We start from the raw sequence: 19,816 nt of genomic DNA on the forward strand, positions 1-19,816 counted from the left end.
GATGATGCATCCTGATGACTTCTAATGCACAAACTATTTTGACAAATACTCCAGGCCTGGTTTATGAACAAATACCTGTCTAATCAATTCATTTAATTATTAATCATGTTTTGTTTTCTTTCTATTAATTGATTGATGTGATTTGTTTAACTGGCTAATTGTTTCATCAATATGTGTTACAGTGGGTATATACAGCAAACAATGGTGTCTACTGTAGAGTAATGGAAGGAAACTTAACAATGCGGAATATCTCAATGTCTTTATTGCTGTTGTTGAGTCAAGGGTACAATGTTTAAAACATTCATCCAGTTGGAAACTGCCCCCTTCTGTGACATTGGGAGTGTTTAGAGAGACTACAGATAGTGTGTTTTGCATAGGCTTAGCGCTATACAAACAACAAGTGTCTGGTTAAACATGGAAATAAAAGAACTTTCAAAAAAACATAAGATGGACATAAGGTTTAAAAAAAAAAAACAATACGGCATTATGAAACCACTGTATTAAAAAAACATAAATGTCACATTAAATCACGCTTAAAAATATTTTGGTCAAGCTCCTCTGCTCTTTTCAGGAGCCGTGGAATGTGATTGTCAGACTTTTGAGCAGTAACATGAATCAATTTAATGCCCCGGCAAACCGTTCATATTATCAAAGCCTGTGCCGCGCAAAACCTATGAAAGGGAATGTGCTACTTAAGACCATGTCAGTGAAAAATAAACATGAAAATCAGAAGTCTTAATATCATAAAGAGTTGCTATGAGGCGATCATGTACTGTACCTCAGCTGTCATACATGTTTTCATTGCAATCATAAGGCCAGAAGTTACATAGTGGTAAATATCCTCGTATTGTACTACTATCTTGCTATATGCTTAGGCACCCTGATTTTACTTTGTATGCCCTCAATGACAAAACTATCGCTGAGCATAAGAGTGTGCATAGAGGCAATAAAAAAGTTAAAGATAGACTGAAAAAAAGATGGCTGGTTTGCCGAATTCCTACATTCTAAAAACCTACAGTTTTTAAGGCATCTTGTGCACCTGCTTTTTAAAGAGGAATGTCTGAAGATTTGTAAAGTGATCAAACAGGTACAAAAGCTACAAAAAACAGCTAGAAATAGAAAAAAGGACAAAAAACATTAAAACATAAATAAAATGACATAAAAAGATAATAAAAAAGTCATAATGGCCTTCTGAATATTCAACACTCCTATCACCACCACAATTAACTGCCTGTTGGTGAATAGTTTCTGGATACAAAAAAAAGCAAAATACCTTTTGTTATGAGTATAATGATGTTATATAAGATACAGTATGATAGGTCATATTCAAAACATCACATGTGCTAACATATATTACTCAGACCATTGCTGCACTATTGGTAAGACATAATAAAAGTGAAATCAGCTAAATTCTAGAAGTGCTTATATTTCTATCCTGAAGTGGTGAACGTTGAATAAAATAGCAATGTGTGAAGCTTTTGCTTTAAATATAAATAAAAAAAGAGATGGAAAATGAACTGTATGAGGGAGAGAACTGATTTCACCCATCTCTTTGGAATGTGGACTGAAATGTTTAATTCATCTACTCTGTCTCTACCAAAACTGTCAAAATGGAGTATAACGGATAAATCTAAATTATAATTTGTTTTTGTTTTTTTCTTCCTGGCAGGATCGTATAAAGTAATTAGTAATAGTTATAACAAATGTCCAAATTTCACAGCATTTTGTTTCTTTTAGAAAGCAAAAATCATTGTGCAAAGGCACTATACGTGGCAACCGTACAAAAATGTGATGCTGTTTCGGTACAGTGCTCGGACAGCGTCTCTCCTGTCCCTCCGTTTTCTTGGGGTCCCTCTTGGGATTTTGGTCATTATTTGGTATTAAAGACAAAGTCAAAGGAAGAGTCTTGGATTGTCGTGGTCCCCAGCTGTAGTGGCTCCTTCAAGACATTAATGTCCCATACCTGGCAAAAGACACAACAGAAGTATATCAGCCACTTTACTAGGTGTCTAAAGACAGGTGTTGGATAAAGACTCTGGCCTTGTGACACAAAGGGTCAAATGTAGCGAGCAAACACCATCAATCATGAAGTTAAGTGCAGTCAACATGCAGTTTAAAGGCCACTTGATGTCGCTTCCAAGAAAGCTTTCACTGGATTCAACTTTATGGAAAAAAGTTCATGTACAATCTCAAGATCAATATAATTATTTTAATCGTCTTTAATGTTTCATGTTTACAGTTCTAAAGATTATAATTCAATTAACAAGGCTGTATTTTAAAGGGGCATTTCAGGGATGTTTAATTGAGCTACAGGTCATTTAGGCTGTTAACACTCTGCTGGGTTAGTTACTGCTTCCTTCACCTTTGCTTCACTCAGATTCCACTCAAAATTGACACCAATTTGGATTTGCTCAAAAATTACTCCAAGAGTCAACGACGAAATAGTGGCAAGAATACCAAGAATAAACCCAAAATCTTCCATTAGTTAGTCAAAATCAATGTTGATAACATAACTTTTCATTTGGTGCTATTATCAGGTCAAAAAATTTGATTTCTTTTTACCTGCAAACTACTTCTTTTTATTTTTTGGGCAATTTTATTGTGGACAAAAATATTATTCTTAAAATATCTTTAATAGCAAGATCAACATTACTTTGGTAGCTCACTACAAGAGCCAAGTATGTGAAGAGTGTTGGCCTTCTAACATGTATGTGGACCATTGTGGTGTCAAGTATCTGTGAGGTCCTGCTGCCAACTACGAGTAAGAAATACAAAATCTATACAAAGCCTTTGTCATCAGAGAGAGCCAATCTGATATGGTGTGCTAATCTTTGACATGCCAGCTATTAATGTGACAAATGTGAGCCTGGCAGGAACACTCCAAGAGGAAGGACTGTGGTCTGAGCAGCACAAGTGGACATTTGTGTGAGGAAGCGTACGTGCACATGAGTGGAAAAGCTGTAAGGTTTTAGTGGCGTCGAGATGGCTGTTGAGTGATGTTTACAGAGGTGAAATTGGTGTGTGCATATGTGTGTTTCTATGCGCTGAACAAGCAACACATTACATAGACATGTACGGAATCCCTCAAGGCCAAAATCCCCTTCAGCCCATCGGGGGAACAAAAGGAGGAGGCTTCACTCAGATCTAGATTTAAAATAGCAAGCAATGCTTAAGTGGCATCCTAACACGCTGTGGAAACAAAAGGGCAAACAGCAAACTGAAAAAGACTGCGGGGTGGGCTATGATAGGGTAGTTATTGAATTTGGGACACATGGTGTTGTATAAATCAAATGGTCTGTGACAAGGTGGCACATTTGGACCACAGAGTCACAGGGTCAAAGATGACAAAGTGTTGCTGATAAAGAAATGGGGGCTAGTTTAATCACAGTTGTGTACATATGAACAATTGGAAATATTCACTGGTGGGAAGCCAATGAGGGATCATGTCCTTGTAAATACAGCTATTGGGCAATAGGCTGAATTCTGTGCATGTTATGACCTCTTCACTGGCCCGAGAAAGAATCAGCTGAGTCACATGGTTTACTGCGTTTTGTGTTTTAAACCTGTGTATTGACAGCAAACTGTCAGGTTAAAATTGTGCAATTCATAGTTCATGTTTTTACTTCAACTAAAGAATTAAGCTCTCGTTTCTGGGTTGAGAGTGTTTTGGTGTCTGAAACCTGAAATTAGAAACATGAAAAAGTATTCACCCACCCATAAATTCACAAGCTATGCTGTTAACATCTGACACCTTTCCTGGTGCCTTATAAAAACGTACCGTTGGCGACTGATTTGGTCTCCCCTCTGCCTGCCACCTGCAAGACATAAAGAGAGGAAAGTAAATACACAGCAATATGGCAGACAGATGCAGAAATTTAGCAAAATGTACCTGCAAAGCCTCCTTATCACAGCCATAGGCAATTTCAAAGCAGCACTTTCTGTACTATACATTCACTTCTGATCAAGCACTTCCACCTATACAGACTGTTGAACCTATCCAGATTATCCTTCGTCGTGCTGCTCATCTTGCCATCCCTGACATCACAGCATAGCATGGTTAGCTAATGACAAGGTCCCCAACCACTACCTTTCCTGTCCAGGGCCCATTTTACGTCAGTGCACACCACCGCCTGGTGCCCTCCAACCCTACTACACACTGTGGCGGACCACAGCCTCCAGCCTGTGCTGCAGCTGTTGGCTGAAGGAATACGCTGCTACCAGGGTAGGACTGAGTGAGGGAGCAAGGAAAATGCGTAAAAAATGTAAATGGGTAAATGGGACATCCTTGTCATACTCCTTTTTAAAGAAATGAGGGATTTCACCTCTACTAAGCCACTCTACAAACACAGCCTTATCTATGCATAGAAATAGAGATATGGCAATTTATTCATGTCAGGTTCAGTGTTTGAAAATGTAAGGCGATAACAATGATTCAGTACCGTCCAACTGCCATTGCGCAACTCGGCAAGGAGTCTTACTCGTAACAAATGCTGTAAACAGTTTCTCCATTAGGGCAATAAAAAGTCAAGTGAAGTTGGACTGAGAACAGTGATTGTGGTTGCTGTGTCCAAAGCGAGTCAGAAGAAGGAGCGGTGATGTGATACAGCCATTTGTGAAAAGCATTCAGCCCGCAGTTGGACAAAAGGCACGCTATTAAGGTTTTTTATGACTCAGAATTTATACTGAACTGTAATCTTCTGGATTTTTGTTGAGTCGATTTTTAACAACTTACGGGTGTAAACACTGTAATACTTCTTTAAAATTGGCTTCAATCTGGTTTGGATGATATGTGCACTTTGTTCCTTTTATTTTACAGCTTAAAACATACATGCTTTACAAGTAAAGAGTTTCATTCCAATTTGCCCTATGTGCATTTTCATAAAGCACTTGATGTTTATTGGGCAAAATGTACATTTTAAATTCAGATAATTACATTCTCTTAAATGTTGTGAACAGACATTAATATTTATTCAATGACAGGGTGAAATCATAAATAATATAATTGGCCTGAAATTCTTAGATATCTATTATCATTGTGATAAAATACCCAGTTGTGTCCAACCACAGCAGAAAAGAGTGCAGCTTTGCCAACGACACAGAGCAAAAAAGTCGATGGTGTGACAGCAGAGTGTGAGGTCATTTAGTGATAAGAGCTTTGAAGAAACGTGGAACAATTACTCTTTTACCTCTCCAGGCTTATTCCAGATTTAACGGTGAGGTCAACTAGCTATCTGAGTTCTTTAAAACAAAAACAAACACAAATAAATGTTACTCCCAATGTTGCCTACACCAGGGTCAAAATATCGTGAGATTAGTTTAATATTCCTACACCATCTCTTTTACAAAACAGTCTCTTGATTGACAACAACTGGGAAGCCATGAAAAACCACCAGAAAGCCTTCCAAGACCACAAAGCAATTTGGCATCGTTAAAACTTCATCTGGAGATACTCCAGGATGTATAATGCTCACTTGGATTTTCCCCGGTGGGTAAATCTGGTGGTCTGATCACCCCACAAATCTTTCTGCATGATGACGGTGGACGGTTTGAAATTAATAATAGCTACCTTGGTTGGAGAGGCGCCTTTGTTTTCCCATAGACTCCTCTTATTGGTGACGTCAACAGGCTTCAGATCCTGTTGGAGAGAGGCAAAAAATGAGAGGCAAAGACAAAGCATTATATCAGCTGTGCTCAGCGATTGTGGGTCGATTTGAAAATAATCCTAGAGATGCAGCGATGGCAGAGTACCTGAGATGTAGAGGGAAGGAATGACAGAGGAGGACAGAGAGTTTGAAGAGCGAGAGCAAAGGTTGACAGACACTATCAAGCAGAGAGGTGCTTGTCTAGTGAGAGTGGAATATATCTCACTCACTATGAGTCAGAGTCTGAGGCGATCCACTTTCAAGACACTCCATCACAATGCAAAGTGAAATTCAGACAGATTTATTGATATCGTAACACTGGAAATACCAACATTTTATAGCGAAAGATGTCCAGGTTTTGAACTTTGAAGGAAATTGATTTCACTTGTTGGACTCTCTCATCTGGAAATATTTGTATTCAAAGTTTCCTTTCATACACTCAGTCTCTCCTGCTATGTGTTACCCATTTGGGCACAATCCAGAATCTTGCAGGCTGGAAAGCCTTAATATAAATATTGTTTTGGGCGAAATATGGGTAGGATTTAAGAAAGGCATGATAAGCTGGCATGGAGCCATATATTGTATAAAAGGTATTGCTCTCTGTTTACTAGCAAAGCTAACGATAAGCTCATGATAAAACACTAAAAAGACACTTGCTTACCAAACTGTTGCCAAGTCTAAAATAACCACATGCATGGTCTCCAGATATTTTAACAGATGTAAAAGTGAACTGTAGCAAGCAAAGTTATTTTTACTAAAGGCCACTAGGTGGTGCCAGAAAGATAACATGTTACCAACATGCAAAAGGACAATGACTTGCTTCTACTGCATCATTTCTATCTTTGCTCCAAGTGGACACAGTAGATGTGTAGATCCTGAGATATAAAGAAAAGATGATAATAATGATGCATCATCTCTTTATAGGATCTAATCCAATTAAATCCTGGCTCTGGGCTGTACTGTGTGTACTGTACTTCCTAGCAGCAGCGACAGGGGTTGCTACGGAGATGACCTACCGATGGCCTTCCTCCTGACGTTTTGCCACTCTCCGGGGTTTTATTCAGCCAGTCGTTGATGCGGCCTGCCACGCCTGTCTTTATCACAGCTGCTTCCTGTTTGGACAAAGTCAAAGGTCAGCTAAGCTTAGTCATCATCGGCAACCAGGCTAAGCAGGAAGTGCCAGTGAATTAGGCTCTTCCCCCTCTCTTTCTCTGCTCACAGAGTTTAATCAGCTTTCTCACACCTCTTCTTTTACCTTGAATGCGCTCCCACCACCCCCAGGCGAGGTGAACACGTTGCCTTTCTCCCACATGCTCTTGATGTTCCGTATGCTGTCGGTGACCATGGGCAGATCCACCGCTCCGGAGCGAGGGGATCGAGATTCCTTGTTCTCCCTCTGCAGAAACAAAGTGGTGGGTTTAATCTAGTAGCAGGCATGGCTGTTTTGATAAACATACGACACGACAAATTTCTTTGGTGTCTTTGATATGTCACCAAAGCGCATTGAGGAATATTACTGTGTTGCTTTGGGTGTTCAAATCAACAGTGGAATATGATGGGGACCACTAGAAAAGGGAATCAGCCACATGACCTGCTGTTTCTGACTGCTTTTCTGTTCCCAGGCTAGGCAAGGGACACAGGATGGATGCTTTTAGGATCAGAATGGCAGCACAAATCTGATTTTTACCACATCAAGACTGGAATCAGACTTCTTTAATCATGTCTGAACAGCAAAACCCACAAGGAAACATATTTTTGGCAGTACTATATGCCACTGAATGCGGGTTTCTAAAGTTTTGTCTCAGTTGCGTAGCTCAAATCTGATTTTAAAATGTCCTTTACATTATTTGCTTGGTGATGTTCTATTCAGGGTGCCCTTTAGTCCCATTATCTAGCTGTGACTGACTTTTTTTAAAAACATGGATGCACAAAGTCTTAGTTGGCTATTTACATTTGAAGTATTTAAAGATCCCTAAGGACAGGGGTCTGAGACAAAGTCTGAGACTGTGGGCCTCCACTTGGACAAAACTTGGAAAAAGGTGCTCCAGCCCTTAGTTTACTTGCTTAGTTTTATTCAGTTTCTGGATGCCTATGGGATCGTGATTATGTTCCCATAGGATCCCATAGATCCCACAGACACTCAACTATTGAGCCAAGATGGCTTGCTAGTGCAGTCTGACATACTTCAGACTACCACAAATACGGTCTGTCTGAAGCCATTTATTTATTTCTGAGTCTGGGAAAGTAGGGAAAAAGTAAAATTCCTAAAAAAACTACTCTGAACTATTTCTTTAACCAGATCACACATATTTTGGCTATTCTATGTGATCTCCTTTTGATAACTAATGTAATAATGTGATATTTTTTCACGTCCATTCTCTGAGCCTTGTCTGAAACTGTTTGGAGCCCCCCTGGGGAGGCCCGCCTCCAACTTTGAAAAACTTTGTTTTAGGACATAAAAATGTTCTGCTTGGAATAATAAATTATGTCTGACATGTATTTTCCATAAATATATCATTTGAAAAGAAGTACATCTAATGTTTTGTCCATGACATAACATTTTGTTACCAAAAGTTGTCAGTAGGCTGAATGTTTTGAATTGCATGTAAATAAAAAATTAGCAACAAACTTGGCTTCCTTTTTCAATAATTTAATAATTCTACATTTTTTTTGCATTATTACAGTTAAGGTAATACTAACCTGAGCAGCTGAGGTGTACTGCTCCAGCCTGTTGTCGATCTTGGACACCATGGGAGAATGAGACGTCTTCACTGTGCTGCTGGACAAACGCAAATAGTTAACATATACCAATGTACTGGAATGACAAATGGGACAACTTTAAATATTATATACCATTTGCTCTCAATAGACACTTGCCAAAAATGATCTTATATGTTTAAATGTATGTTTATGTTTTATGTTATGTTAATAGTGTTTTTTTTTTACCTTTTCTGCGCTGACTTGTTCAGGAACTCTGCCCTCTCTCCAATCTGTAGAGAAAGGTCACAACAGCTCTAGATTATTAAATATTGCAATGATTTTCTGTACATACATACTATACTTCACTGCCACACACAAAAATTCTCTTAACCCCTCAGCAGCCTCTACATTTCTGTGTTTTTCACTTATCTATTGCTTATATGAAGAATTTTATTATAAAATGTTATATACACAAAAGTCAGTAATTTAACACACATGATTCTGTTCTCAGTAATTACAGTTCCTTAGACTGTCGATAACATGAATAGCATTATGTACTTAACTGTCTGGTAGGAGCAGCAGACTATATTGACTTTTGTTCACATGACATTTCAGCATTTTGTAATGGACCTCTGCATATTTTCAATAAGTTAGATTCTCTTTACCAGCAATGCACATGTTAACTGATTATTCTCATTGAGTGCAACATGCTCTGAGAGACATGGACACACACACACACACACACACACACACATACAGAAAAAACACACAGCAAACTTTTTCCTATCTCTCTGCCTTTGGACTGTGGGAATCTCAGAGGATTGTTTATGATATACGGCAAAAAGGCTAAAGGGGGCAATGCATGTGTTCCTTAGACGCTCGCAAAAAAAAAAACTCTTTAAACAGACAAAAGAAGAAACAGCAGAAAAAGTTCTCTCCCCCTTCCTCTGTGGAAAAAAAACAAAAACCCTTGCGATCGGCTGCTACCAAATGTGGGAGTTCCCAAAATACTCCCTGACAGGAAATTCCCCATTCTCAGACGCGTTTTAAAGAGCTGAAGCCATCCGAATGCAGTTACAGTAATCCTGTTAACCCTAATCGCTTTCCTGCATCCCTGCAGCCTGTCCTTCATTCTGTCCCTCTGTCCTTCTCTTGCAGAGAACACTATACGTTATCTACAATATGGAGCAGGGTTATGCTGGTTTACTGCTGATAACATGTTGACCAGCTACTGGGACTGTGTGTCCCACTGGGAAGTGACTGCTGATAGTGAGCTCTATTTCTGTGTTTCAGTGTAATGGAGCGACAATATGGAAGATGTGGGGTAATGACGAAGGCAATAAAGAAAATAATGTATGTTTTCAATACTGTTGCACACATGCAATTTTAAAATCTATAGTAGACTTTGGACAGGTTTCAAAGAACTGAAGGGGTATGAACTTTACTAAGCACATAAATGGACCAGGAAAATAGTTTCTCTTTGGCACTAGCAACATACTGTATGATATGAGTCCCTATTCTTTTCATTTATTGGACCATAATGACATCTAATATACCCATTAAACTTTTTAAAGCTACATTTAATCAGTATCTTTATGTTAACAATAGACCATATGACTAGGTGTATTGTGTGTAGGTCTCACAGTACTGACAAACCCACAGAGAGTTATGGCCTAACTCTGCACTAACCCTCAGCTCTTCAGGGTATTTTAGGATCTCTTTGTTTTGGTTTTACAACCCACAATTTTTCTGTTTCTAGACACAGCAGGAAAAAAAAGAAGCTCTGATTCACCAACTGTGAACTACTTGCTGGGTACCAAGCAGCTGACTAACTTAGCCAATAGCTGCTCCACTTTAGAAGCTACTGAGCCAGATATACTGTATACCTCAGAAGCTGGTGAAGACCAAAAACAAAGCAAAATGGAGACTGAATATTGAGTCTAGGTTTGCCAAGTTAAACACAACTCCAAATGGACGCTGATATTGCCCCATATCTGCTGGATGCCAAAATAAGCAACGGTTTGCTAACATATTAGCCATATAAATGTGGAATATGGAGATAAAATGTCAAATTGTGCATGCTCTGTTATCTCAAAGTTAAAATGTTCAGCTGAAAAATTGTAGATTGTAGATGGTTTGTAAGAGCTGGTTTTTCAAACAAAGGTCTTCTGTTTCATGTGGACTATAATGAAAAAAATAGATAAATAAAAACTCCAACATTGGGGCATACAGCACACAATCCAACTGTATTATGACATGGTAATACAGTTTCACATAAACCTAAAAAACAAACACAGCAAACCAACAAGTCATACACAATTTAGTGTGCTGCGTATGAGCTATACCACACACAAATACACACACACACACATCTGTACCTACGGTGAACATGATGACAAAGTAAAGTTGTGTCTGGAGCGGGCCCAGCGGGTTGGAGAATAACATTATTTACAAAACTGACCACAAACAAACAAAGAACCATAGATTCTAATACGATCAGAGCTCACACACCATTAGAGCCAAGCCTCGAGTCTGGAGTCTCACCGGGACTGGTCAGATGGATATTACTGCTAACTGTCACTAATTAGATTTTCTCCACTGGCTGAAATCCCCTCGATTTTCAGTTTGTGGGAGTTGGCTTTTGGCAACACTTGAAACATGAATTCACATTTGAGTTAATTAAACGTTCCTTCGCCGTGACAGACATTTATCTTTGGATAAAGGCAAAGAAGGGCATGCACTGGTCTGATTCGGGTTGTGTTCAAAAGAACAGGCGATTGATATGCAGGTTAGCTTGTCAGCAGAATTAAAAAGCGAAACGTGAAGTGTGTGACAGAAAAGAATTTGCCAGCAGTGGACTTTTTCCACATTCCTCTCCCGGTTCATCTAGGCTCTTTTCCACTTATGAAAACTGCCTCATCTCAGTCAGAGAGCTAAAAGAGGTGAGAGGGGCAGATGCGGGTCATCTGGCACTTAATCTCTCCAAATATTTTGAATGTTTAACTTGAGCTTTGCTGCACTGCCGGATGAGTGGGATTTGCAAGTTATGGAGAACTATTCTGTTCCATTATGCTGACGACCGGGCTGAACAGGATGTAAATACAGGCAGAAATATACGACACAGCCAACGTGTTTGACAGTTACAGTTGTTTTAAGTAATTAATAGTTATCTTTGTTTTCATAGAAATGGCTGATAAATTTGCTAAACCCCTCAACTGAGTAATGAATGTCTAGTCATAGCTTAGCACAGCAGGCCTGTCAAGCATTAGATTTGTCCACACGTTGAATTGTTGCGCAAGGGGTTGTAGTAAGAGCAATACTCACCATCTTAAGTATTTGGGAGGTCCTGTGTTTTCTTCTAGCCTTCCCAAAACCAACAAACATGCTCACTACATTGATTTGTGGGGTTGTAGTTGTCTTAAAAAAAGCTCCATTTACGATAAGCATGTCCGCTGTGAAGCATTTCCCCACTGGGTAAGGACTAGATTAGATTTGGAGAAACCCAAGCTAACGTTACCCCAAGCTAACGTTACGTTAAGCAAACACATTGGTTGGCCAAACAGTGTTATGTGAGAATAAAGCAACAGTTTTTCCTCATATGTAATAAGTCTGGCTAACTACCATTATATACTGTACTATATGTGGCCTTCTCATTTACATGATTTTCACCAAGAAAATAAATAAGAAAGCTGGTCAAATAGCCAGTATAATCAGATATGTTTCAAATAAATGAATGTCAGGTTGTAAATCCTTCAGTCATTATTATATAGCCTGTATATGTGCTGGGTGACAACAGACAGCTTGACAGAAGTAGCAGTAGTACTGTAAGTAAGAGGTGGGACATTGGCGCATAGTCAATAGGAAAATAAAACAGGATTGACACTCTGTAGTTAGATGCAGGGCAGAGGTGAGAGGTTAACAGTGGTGGACTGACCTTCAGAGAGGATCCACGAGGGCTGACACACTTGAAGGGTTTGCCCTCCCCATCCAGATTGTCCTCCACCTTCTGTCTCTTCTCAGCTGCCTCTGCTCTCCTCCTCTCAATCTCCTCTTTCATCTTCCTCTTCTCCTCCTATTGAGAGAGACAGATGTGTTGAATCAGTTCAGCAAATCAGAAAGGAATTCAGTAGTAATACTCAACATTTATATATTTTTTAATTTAAATTTTAATCAGAACATATGAAGGTGGCGTTTTGTTCTTTGCCTATTTAACAATGCCTGATTTTTGTGAGGCGAAATTAGTCTTTGTACTGGTTTCATTCTCAACAAATTAAAACAAGATTTTTGTTGTGTATGATGATTGTGAGTAATTTATGGTGTTCATAAATTGATTTTCCAATGCCAAACTAATATGCCCAAATGTAATCCAGTTTTACAAATAAATACGACCCAACGTGAATACATTTAAGTAATCCCCATCTTTATTTCTACCTTCATGTTCATTAACCTAATAAAACTTAAGAGGTCTTTTCTGTGGATATAAATGTCTAAAAATGTTTTTTAATATGTGTGAACAGATCACCTGCTACGTGTGGATTGGGTCACATTCGCCCCTAGATACGGACATGACAGACAACCAACAATCAGGGATGCAGTCGACCCAAACAATAGATATGTGCCACTTTCTAATTGATTTACTTACTTTATCCAATGAAGCAGGTCAGGAACAAATTCAATTACTTTGAGCAAATTCTTATTTACAGTAATAGCCTGCCTCAGGAAAAAAAGCCATTTTGGAAAGCTTGAGACAGGCAGGCTATCAACGTTTTTTTTTTTGTTTTACAATTAGTGTATGAACCATTTGTACTGTATTCAGAAGAGGACTGGCACTTGGCAGTATATCAGCCCTCTCCAGCAGCCTTGTCTTGGTTAATTAGTCTCTCTGTAACTCAGGGCCATCTTTTAATTACAAACCAAAAGGCCTCATTAACATCACACAAGAGGACAAGAACAGCGGCAGATAGCAAGAGACGGGCCGCCATATTCACAGCCAAGATCAACAAAGACGACCAGTCAGGGTAATAGTGAGAATGCGGGGGCGTCGGGAGTGAGTGCCCAAGAGAGAAAATGAACGACACTGCGTAGTTGGAGCATGGATTTGAGCACATAGGAAGAAGGAGGTTATCATGTTTGAGATACATACGGATGAGGCGTTTTAAGAGGAGGAAAGAGGAATGACATATGTGAGTTATGAGTGGGCACCCAAATAGGTTAAGTCATGATAACAGTGAAGTATGGCGAGATAACGTCACGGCGGTGCTAGTATGAGTGTGATGCATGAGCTTCACATCACACAGGTGTAAAGGCTAAATCAACGTGAAGGCGGTGGTGTGAAAAACAACGATAACGGAGGTGGGTTGTAAAATTTAAAGACAAATGAGAAGAAGTGAGAAGTCATGTGTCCAAAGAAGAACGTTTTGAAAAGTTTCATTAATTTTTCTGCTGTGATTGCAGTTCTGTCAGTGCTGGAGCGTCCGATGATTTAGCAGGTGTTGAAATAACTATAAAATGCGAGGCAGCTGAATTTGCGAGATCACAACGTCATGCGAGGATCCATCTTGTCAGGCTTCAGGTTATGCGCTTGTGTCTGAAACACTCAGTGTTGCAAATCACAAAGTCAGACGGTGATAGACATATGCGTCATCCAATCACCTGCCAAGTATTTTTTCAAAGTGCCAGCTGTCTAGAGTGAATCAGTGCTAACTATCAAACTAGGTTAACTACTTTATAATGGAGTAGCGGAATGCTGAAGGGAAAAGATGTTGGAACGCTAACGTTACATAGCCAATACGACACATGCTTGTTGAAAAAGGCTAAAAAATCCATCTTGTATCAACATGTGTAGTTTATAAAGATTCATGGCATCTAGTCATATCGAGTCAGTAGTGCACCACAGAAATTGACTGCACGTCTACTAGCAAAGGCTCTTAAATGTCTGCCAGTTGCTGCCATGGGAACCGCCCACCCAGAGGCCTGAAGTCTAGATGCCGTTTCCTCCCAATATGTCCAAAAATAGTTTTATACTCTTTTGAAAAGCAATAAAATGAGCAGTATCATTATAGTTTATATTGCCTCACACAAAAAATGAGGAGAATTTCATTTTAAGGAGAAATTGGATGAAAGGCAGAATAGAAACATAGACAGACAGAGAAGAAGTGATCAAACAGCATCTAAAAAGACATGACCAAAACATCACTCTCTCTTCCTTACCTCCTCTCTGGCTTTCCTTTCTGCCTCCTCCTGTTTCTTCTGTCTCTCCTCCTCATCCAACACCTTCTTTCTCTCCTCCCTCTTCTTCTTCAGCTCCTCCAGCTCGACTTCGGCCTCTTGCTGCTTCTGCCTCATTCTCTCGAACTCTTCGCTCTCTGCGTCGTCGCGGCGACGCTTCAGCTCCTCCAGCTTGCGCTCTGCCTCCAGGCGGGCTGCGTCGTCCTGGTCGTCAACCGCAGACACCTCAGGGGAACGTACACTGCCGCGACTGGTACAGACACACAAATGCGGGTCAGAGCGCACACATACACGACAAATGCAGGTCACCTCTAGAAATAAAAACTGCTAAAGTGGGACGTAAAAGTAGTTGACATACAGGCTAACACTTTGACATTTGATACCATCTGAATATTTAAACACACACTTGAACAGTTTCTCTCTTTCATGGGTAAGCAAATAAACAAAGACACACAAAAGCACATCTGCAGATGCAAACACCAACAGTCACCCTTCACAAAGATAATGTTACAGCACATCTAAAGTTTCAGGCCAGTGGTTCAGGCTGTAAAGTAACTTCAGGTGACCCAAGTTAAAAAACAGACTACAGCTTTTCTACAGAAAGCAAAAAAAGCAACACAAACAGCTTGAGAATTTGATTCAGGTATGCCTTTCCATTCATTTGCAAATGCCTCTGGCCACACTTGCACACTTTTACAGCTGCCTGAATGACAAACAATAAATGTCTGACTGCAACGTCAATAAATTGCTCTTTGATTTAACTGCCCCTGTTCAGCATATGCAAACACAATAGACCGGCCTGCATCATTCAATAAATACAGTAGATGAACAACATCCTTTAAAAGCTCTAAATGAATGTGTTTTATCTGTGTTTAGATTTAGTTTTTGATCTTTAGTTAGTAGTTACCCTGAGTTACTGCAGTATTTTCCGCATCAAACATATGCAGGTACTAATATATGAACATACTGCATTCAATTGTCAATATTTAATGGATTGTCTAATGACAGTAAAATGAATATCAGCGTTACACATCAATATCACCATTTCTCCAACATTATTTTTACTGACAGTATTTGGGCAACTGTTAAATTAGCTACAATTAGCTAAGCATCATGCCAATTTAATCATGGTCGATGTCTGTGATGTCATGTAATTCTTGTGAAGGGAAGAAGGTAAGTAGGAAGTAGGATGAGATGAAAGACACAATTTGAATAGTTAATATTTTCGCAATACTGTATAGAATAATTACATTCAGGTGATAATTCTCCATTGACACCAAATTGGGAATCACAAGAACGTTGTTTTGGTGAAAACCAAGTTTCATTAATAATACATAAGAGGTGACTTGGTGTGTGTCTGTGTACCTGAGTGTCCTCTCAGGTTTCCTGTGCTGGTTGGGAGCCGCCTCCTCATGCAGCCCTCCGTTCTGCTTCCTCTGCTCCTCACCTCTCTCGTTCACCTGCAGCCACACACCACAGGGACAGTGAGCAAACAATGATGCTATTGGTTGGTGGGTAGGGTGAATGGGCGGGGGACTATCATGTGACATCACAGGATCGTCACACACACCAGTGAGATAGAGATAGAGAGAGAGAGAGAGAGAGAGAGAGAGAGAGAGAGAGAGAGAGAGAGAGAGAGAGAGAGAGCGAGCAAGCACACTCCAAAATAAAATAACACAGAACATCACATAACACCGCGTCCACTCCAAAATTACTGGTGGCAGAGGATTATCTAACATGTGATCACGCTGGGAGTGTCTCCAGCTGTAAATTCTCCACCTCTCACTGTTATCCCTCATCAAAAACATAATTTAAGTTTTATAACTTATAATTATGATGTGTGTAAGCCCAATATGTACACTGCCAGTCAAGTATTCAAAGACCATCAATTATGAACCTGTAGCACAGAACATGCACTTGTCGCTGTTAATGCTGTCTCACACTATCTGTGAATTTGAACATACAGTGTTATTGGCTCATTTGGTGAAGCTTTCCTGCACAGCTGCCTCTAATAAAGCACTAATTAGGAGTCTCTTTAGAACTTGCAGATTAATATGCACTTTATGATAAACACTTTGGTATTTGGTCCATCTGTCTCAGAGATTTAGCAGGGACACGAGGGATGTCTTTAACTTAACAGGAAAGGTGCCAAGTACCAAGAAGCGTCTTTGAGCACTGCTGTTTACTTTATCAAAGGTCAAACCCAGACTGACTACAAAATGGAGTCTGAAAGTGTAGTTAGTTTGTGTAATCAAAGTCTCAGAAGTTGTTTTTTGGAGGCAGGGTTAATGGGTTTGCGTGACAAATTGAGTTATGAGGCCCTAAAAAACTTAAAAAACATAATGAACTGCTACACATGAAACATATTGTGGACAGATGAAACCGATTTGCAGTTCATCAGGCTACTAACTATCACATTTTGCATTTCCAATTTAATAGAAAGATCACAAACAATTCTAGCTCACTTAAGACACTGTGATTATTTTTGTTTTTTACTTTTATAATGGGCCCAAAATACTAATTTAGCATTTAGCATAGTCTAAAACTCTTGACTGATGGTGTATAAAGATTTCTGTGCACTATGCCCTGTAGTGGAGACACTTGTTTTAAAAACAATTACATTAGGTTTCTCTGCAACAGCAAGTTTTTCAGAGTGGAGTCAGTGTAATGTGAAGTGTTGCTGCTCTCATAGCTGAGGTGGAAGACATGCAGAATAACACTGTGACCACTCTGTGGAGCATAGCATTGACCTTATTGAAAATCTGACCGCGTTGGCTGCAACCACACCTCATAAAAAGTTGGCTCAGTTACCGCCAGTTTGCAGTGGCGGTAACCACACTGTGACGACACGAGGTATCTGGGTAATTTCAGCGTCTGGCTCCGACGTTAATCACTAAGTCAACAAGATAGCCTTATTAAGAGAAGTTTGTGTGGTCTGAGTATTTTTTTTTTTACATATCTCTTCAAAGACACTGAAATTACCCAGAATGATTTTCTGTGCTGTGCATCACACCTCTACAGAAATCCTTACCACATATAATAATACCTCATTATCCTCTGAGTGCAGTATCTCAGATACCTCTTTGTCCACTTCACTGTCATTTCTCAGTATCATTGGCATGTTTTCTGATGTGCTATCTACATAATCATCCTCAGGTACCTCTTCAGCCTCCTCTGATGCTACTGCATCCTCCTCAGCCACTGAATTTGTTGCCTTGGCCTGATTTGAACCCTCACTGACTACTGAATGTGATTCCTCTTCGGCAAACTCCTATGAAAAGGGATTATAGCAGTTCTTTGAAAGAGGGATCGGTGATCAACTGAAGGATGTGCATCACAAATCACTAAATCATTGACCATACCTTGTTTTGCATACTAGGCTCTTCAGTTGATTCCTGTTGAAACATGATTACATTTGAAGGGACTTTCAGTTACCAAAGTAAACTTTTGAAAACAAAAGTACATGAATACACAGATGACTCACCTGGTCTCTGTAGTAAGACCTTCTTGGTTTTTCCTCCACAACCTCCACTTTCTGCTCCTCCTCCTCCTCATCTACTCCTTCATGAGTTTCCTCCTCTTCATCCTCAGGAGCAGCCTCCTCTTCCTCTTTTGGCTCCTCTCGCTCCTTCTCCTCTCTCCTTGAGCTGTACGTCATCGTCTTCTCCTCCTCTTCTTCTTCATTGTCGCGGTAACGGCCCCTGCGCCAGGAGGAGGGCCGCTCCTCCTCGGCGTTGTTTTCCTCAGTGGCCACGCTGTCGTTATTGACCTCCGTCTCACCGGAGTCCAGCTTCTGTCTATCCAGCGCCTCCTGCATGCGTCTCTGCCTTCTCTCCTCGCGTTTGGCCATGCGCTCCAGCAGGGCTTGTTCCTCGTCGTCACCGCCGCCTCCTCCGTAAGAGCTGCTCACAGACACAGTCTCTGTCACACTAGGAGGAGAGAGGACAGACGTTTCACTGTGAGATCTTTTTTAATAAGGAGGAGGAAACCTTGAGGGCAGAGTAGCAGGCCAAAAACTGCTCAGAGAATGTGGGCAAGAAAAATGAATGCATAATATTATCTCCTGTTAGCAATGATATGCCCTTTAGCAAGGCATGTAACGCCTAACTGTTCCCTAGTTATTTAGTTAATAGTGGAGTTAGTTTTAAAACATTTTTTTTATAGTTGACTTTTTTTTTACTGCTACAAAAAAAAAGATGCTAAAAAGAGTCTGGGTTGCAAAAATGATACACTGTGACAGGAAATCAAAGTTTAGCGAGAGCGGCTGCCACATCATTGTCTGCTCTTTAGCCAGTATGTGGAGAACGCTGACATTTGGCTGTATTGACAGGTCCTCACCACAGAAATGTTTTAAAATAAACTATTGGTCGGGACTTGAAATAAACAGCAAATCAGAAAAAAAAAATCTGTTGGAATCTAGGTCTAGATTCTAGTCTAGATATCAATTTGTACCCTTGACTGAATTGTCTTCAGATTTCCACCACAAGGAAAAAAAACAACACATTTTATGGTATCTCTTCCAGTCCACTGACTATCTGCCATTTACCTCAGCGTGACTCAAACTATTCTGACCTAACAGTCTGGCAAACATTATCATTGCATCCACACAATCGACAATAGCCAGTGAGCACTGGGTCCCTTCTCAGCATCCTCCCGCACAATCCCCTTGTTGTTCGACCGGGCCCAGGATGTATCTCTGAGCTCATAGAGAGGAAACATTCATGACCACAAAGCAACGTCTGTGCTGCTGGATGTCAGAGCGTCCCACCACTTCCACCGCAGCCAAGACTGATTGATCTCACAGAGTTAAACTGCATAGAGATGACATTTTTTGCTGCTTTGCTTCTGTGTCAGTCCTCTCTGATGGATAGGTATGAGATCATGGGTTGGTTGTCATACTGACATCTTGGAATGATTAGGAAGTGACATTTAGTTATTGCATCGATTATTAAGATATTATGTAGGCTAAATTCATTATCTTTTTGTCTTCATATTATTTTTATACTGTTATAATGTCGACTGTCTATGCTAAAAAAGGTCAAAGGTCAAAAACTTGAGGTTAACGTGTAAAAATGCTTCCTGAAGTCATAAGCTAGGGCTTTTGAATCATCTGCATGTTTCGTTTGCAATATATGTGTATGCAGTATACCATTATAATACCAGAATAAAATATAGACCTGTAAATGTGCATGATAAATCGCCTTTAAAGGTTTCGAACGGTCCTTTAATACAAAATCTGCTTTGAT

General features: G+C 39.9%; 1 protein-coding gene across 5 annotated transcripts in view; it reads right to left on the minus strand.

Moving 5' to 3' along the window:
- Window positions 1-240: 240 nt before the first annotated feature.
- cald1a (caldesmon 1a) overlaps window positions 241-19,816 on the minus strand; it is a 51,728-nt gene continuing 32,152 nt past the window's right edge. For 2 of the 5 annotated variants that reach the window (XM_053313924.1, XM_053313925.1), the window contains exons 4-15: window positions 18,055-18,499; window positions 17,933-17,965; window positions 15,936-16,030; window positions 14,553-14,820; window positions 12,277-12,414; window positions 8,589-8,632; window positions 8,343-8,421; window positions 6,898-7,038; window positions 6,659-6,754; window positions 5,567-5,635; window positions 3,779-3,815; window positions 241-1,963 (exon numbers count right to left, since the gene is read on the minus strand). In XM_053313924.1, the coding sequence (XP_053169899.1) occupies window positions 1,950-1,963; window positions 3,779-3,815; window positions 5,567-5,635; window positions 6,659-6,754; window positions 6,898-7,038; window positions 8,343-8,421; window positions 8,589-8,632; window positions 12,277-12,414; window positions 14,553-14,820; window positions 15,936-16,030; window positions 17,933-17,965; window positions 18,055-18,499 (1,459 nt within the window). In that variant the 3' untranslated portion in view covers window positions 241-1,949. Of the gene's footprint in view, window positions 1,964-3,778; window positions 3,816-5,186; window positions 5,239-5,566; window positions 5,636-6,658; window positions 6,755-6,897; window positions 7,039-8,342; window positions 8,422-8,588; window positions 8,633-12,276; window positions 12,415-14,552; window positions 14,821-15,935; window positions 16,031-17,932; window positions 17,966-18,054; window positions 18,500-19,816 lie in introns of all 5 variants that reach the window. The other 3 variants (XR_008320832.1, XM_053313926.1, XM_053313927.1) reach the window with 3 other exon arrangements.

This window comes from Scomber japonicus, chromosome 23 (genome assembly GCF_027409825.1).
Source record: "Scomber japonicus isolate fScoJap1 chromosome 23, fScoJap1.pri, whole genome shotgun sequence".
Taxonomy (NCBI): Eukaryota; Metazoa; Chordata; class Actinopteri; order Scombriformes; family Scombridae; genus Scomber; species Scomber japonicus.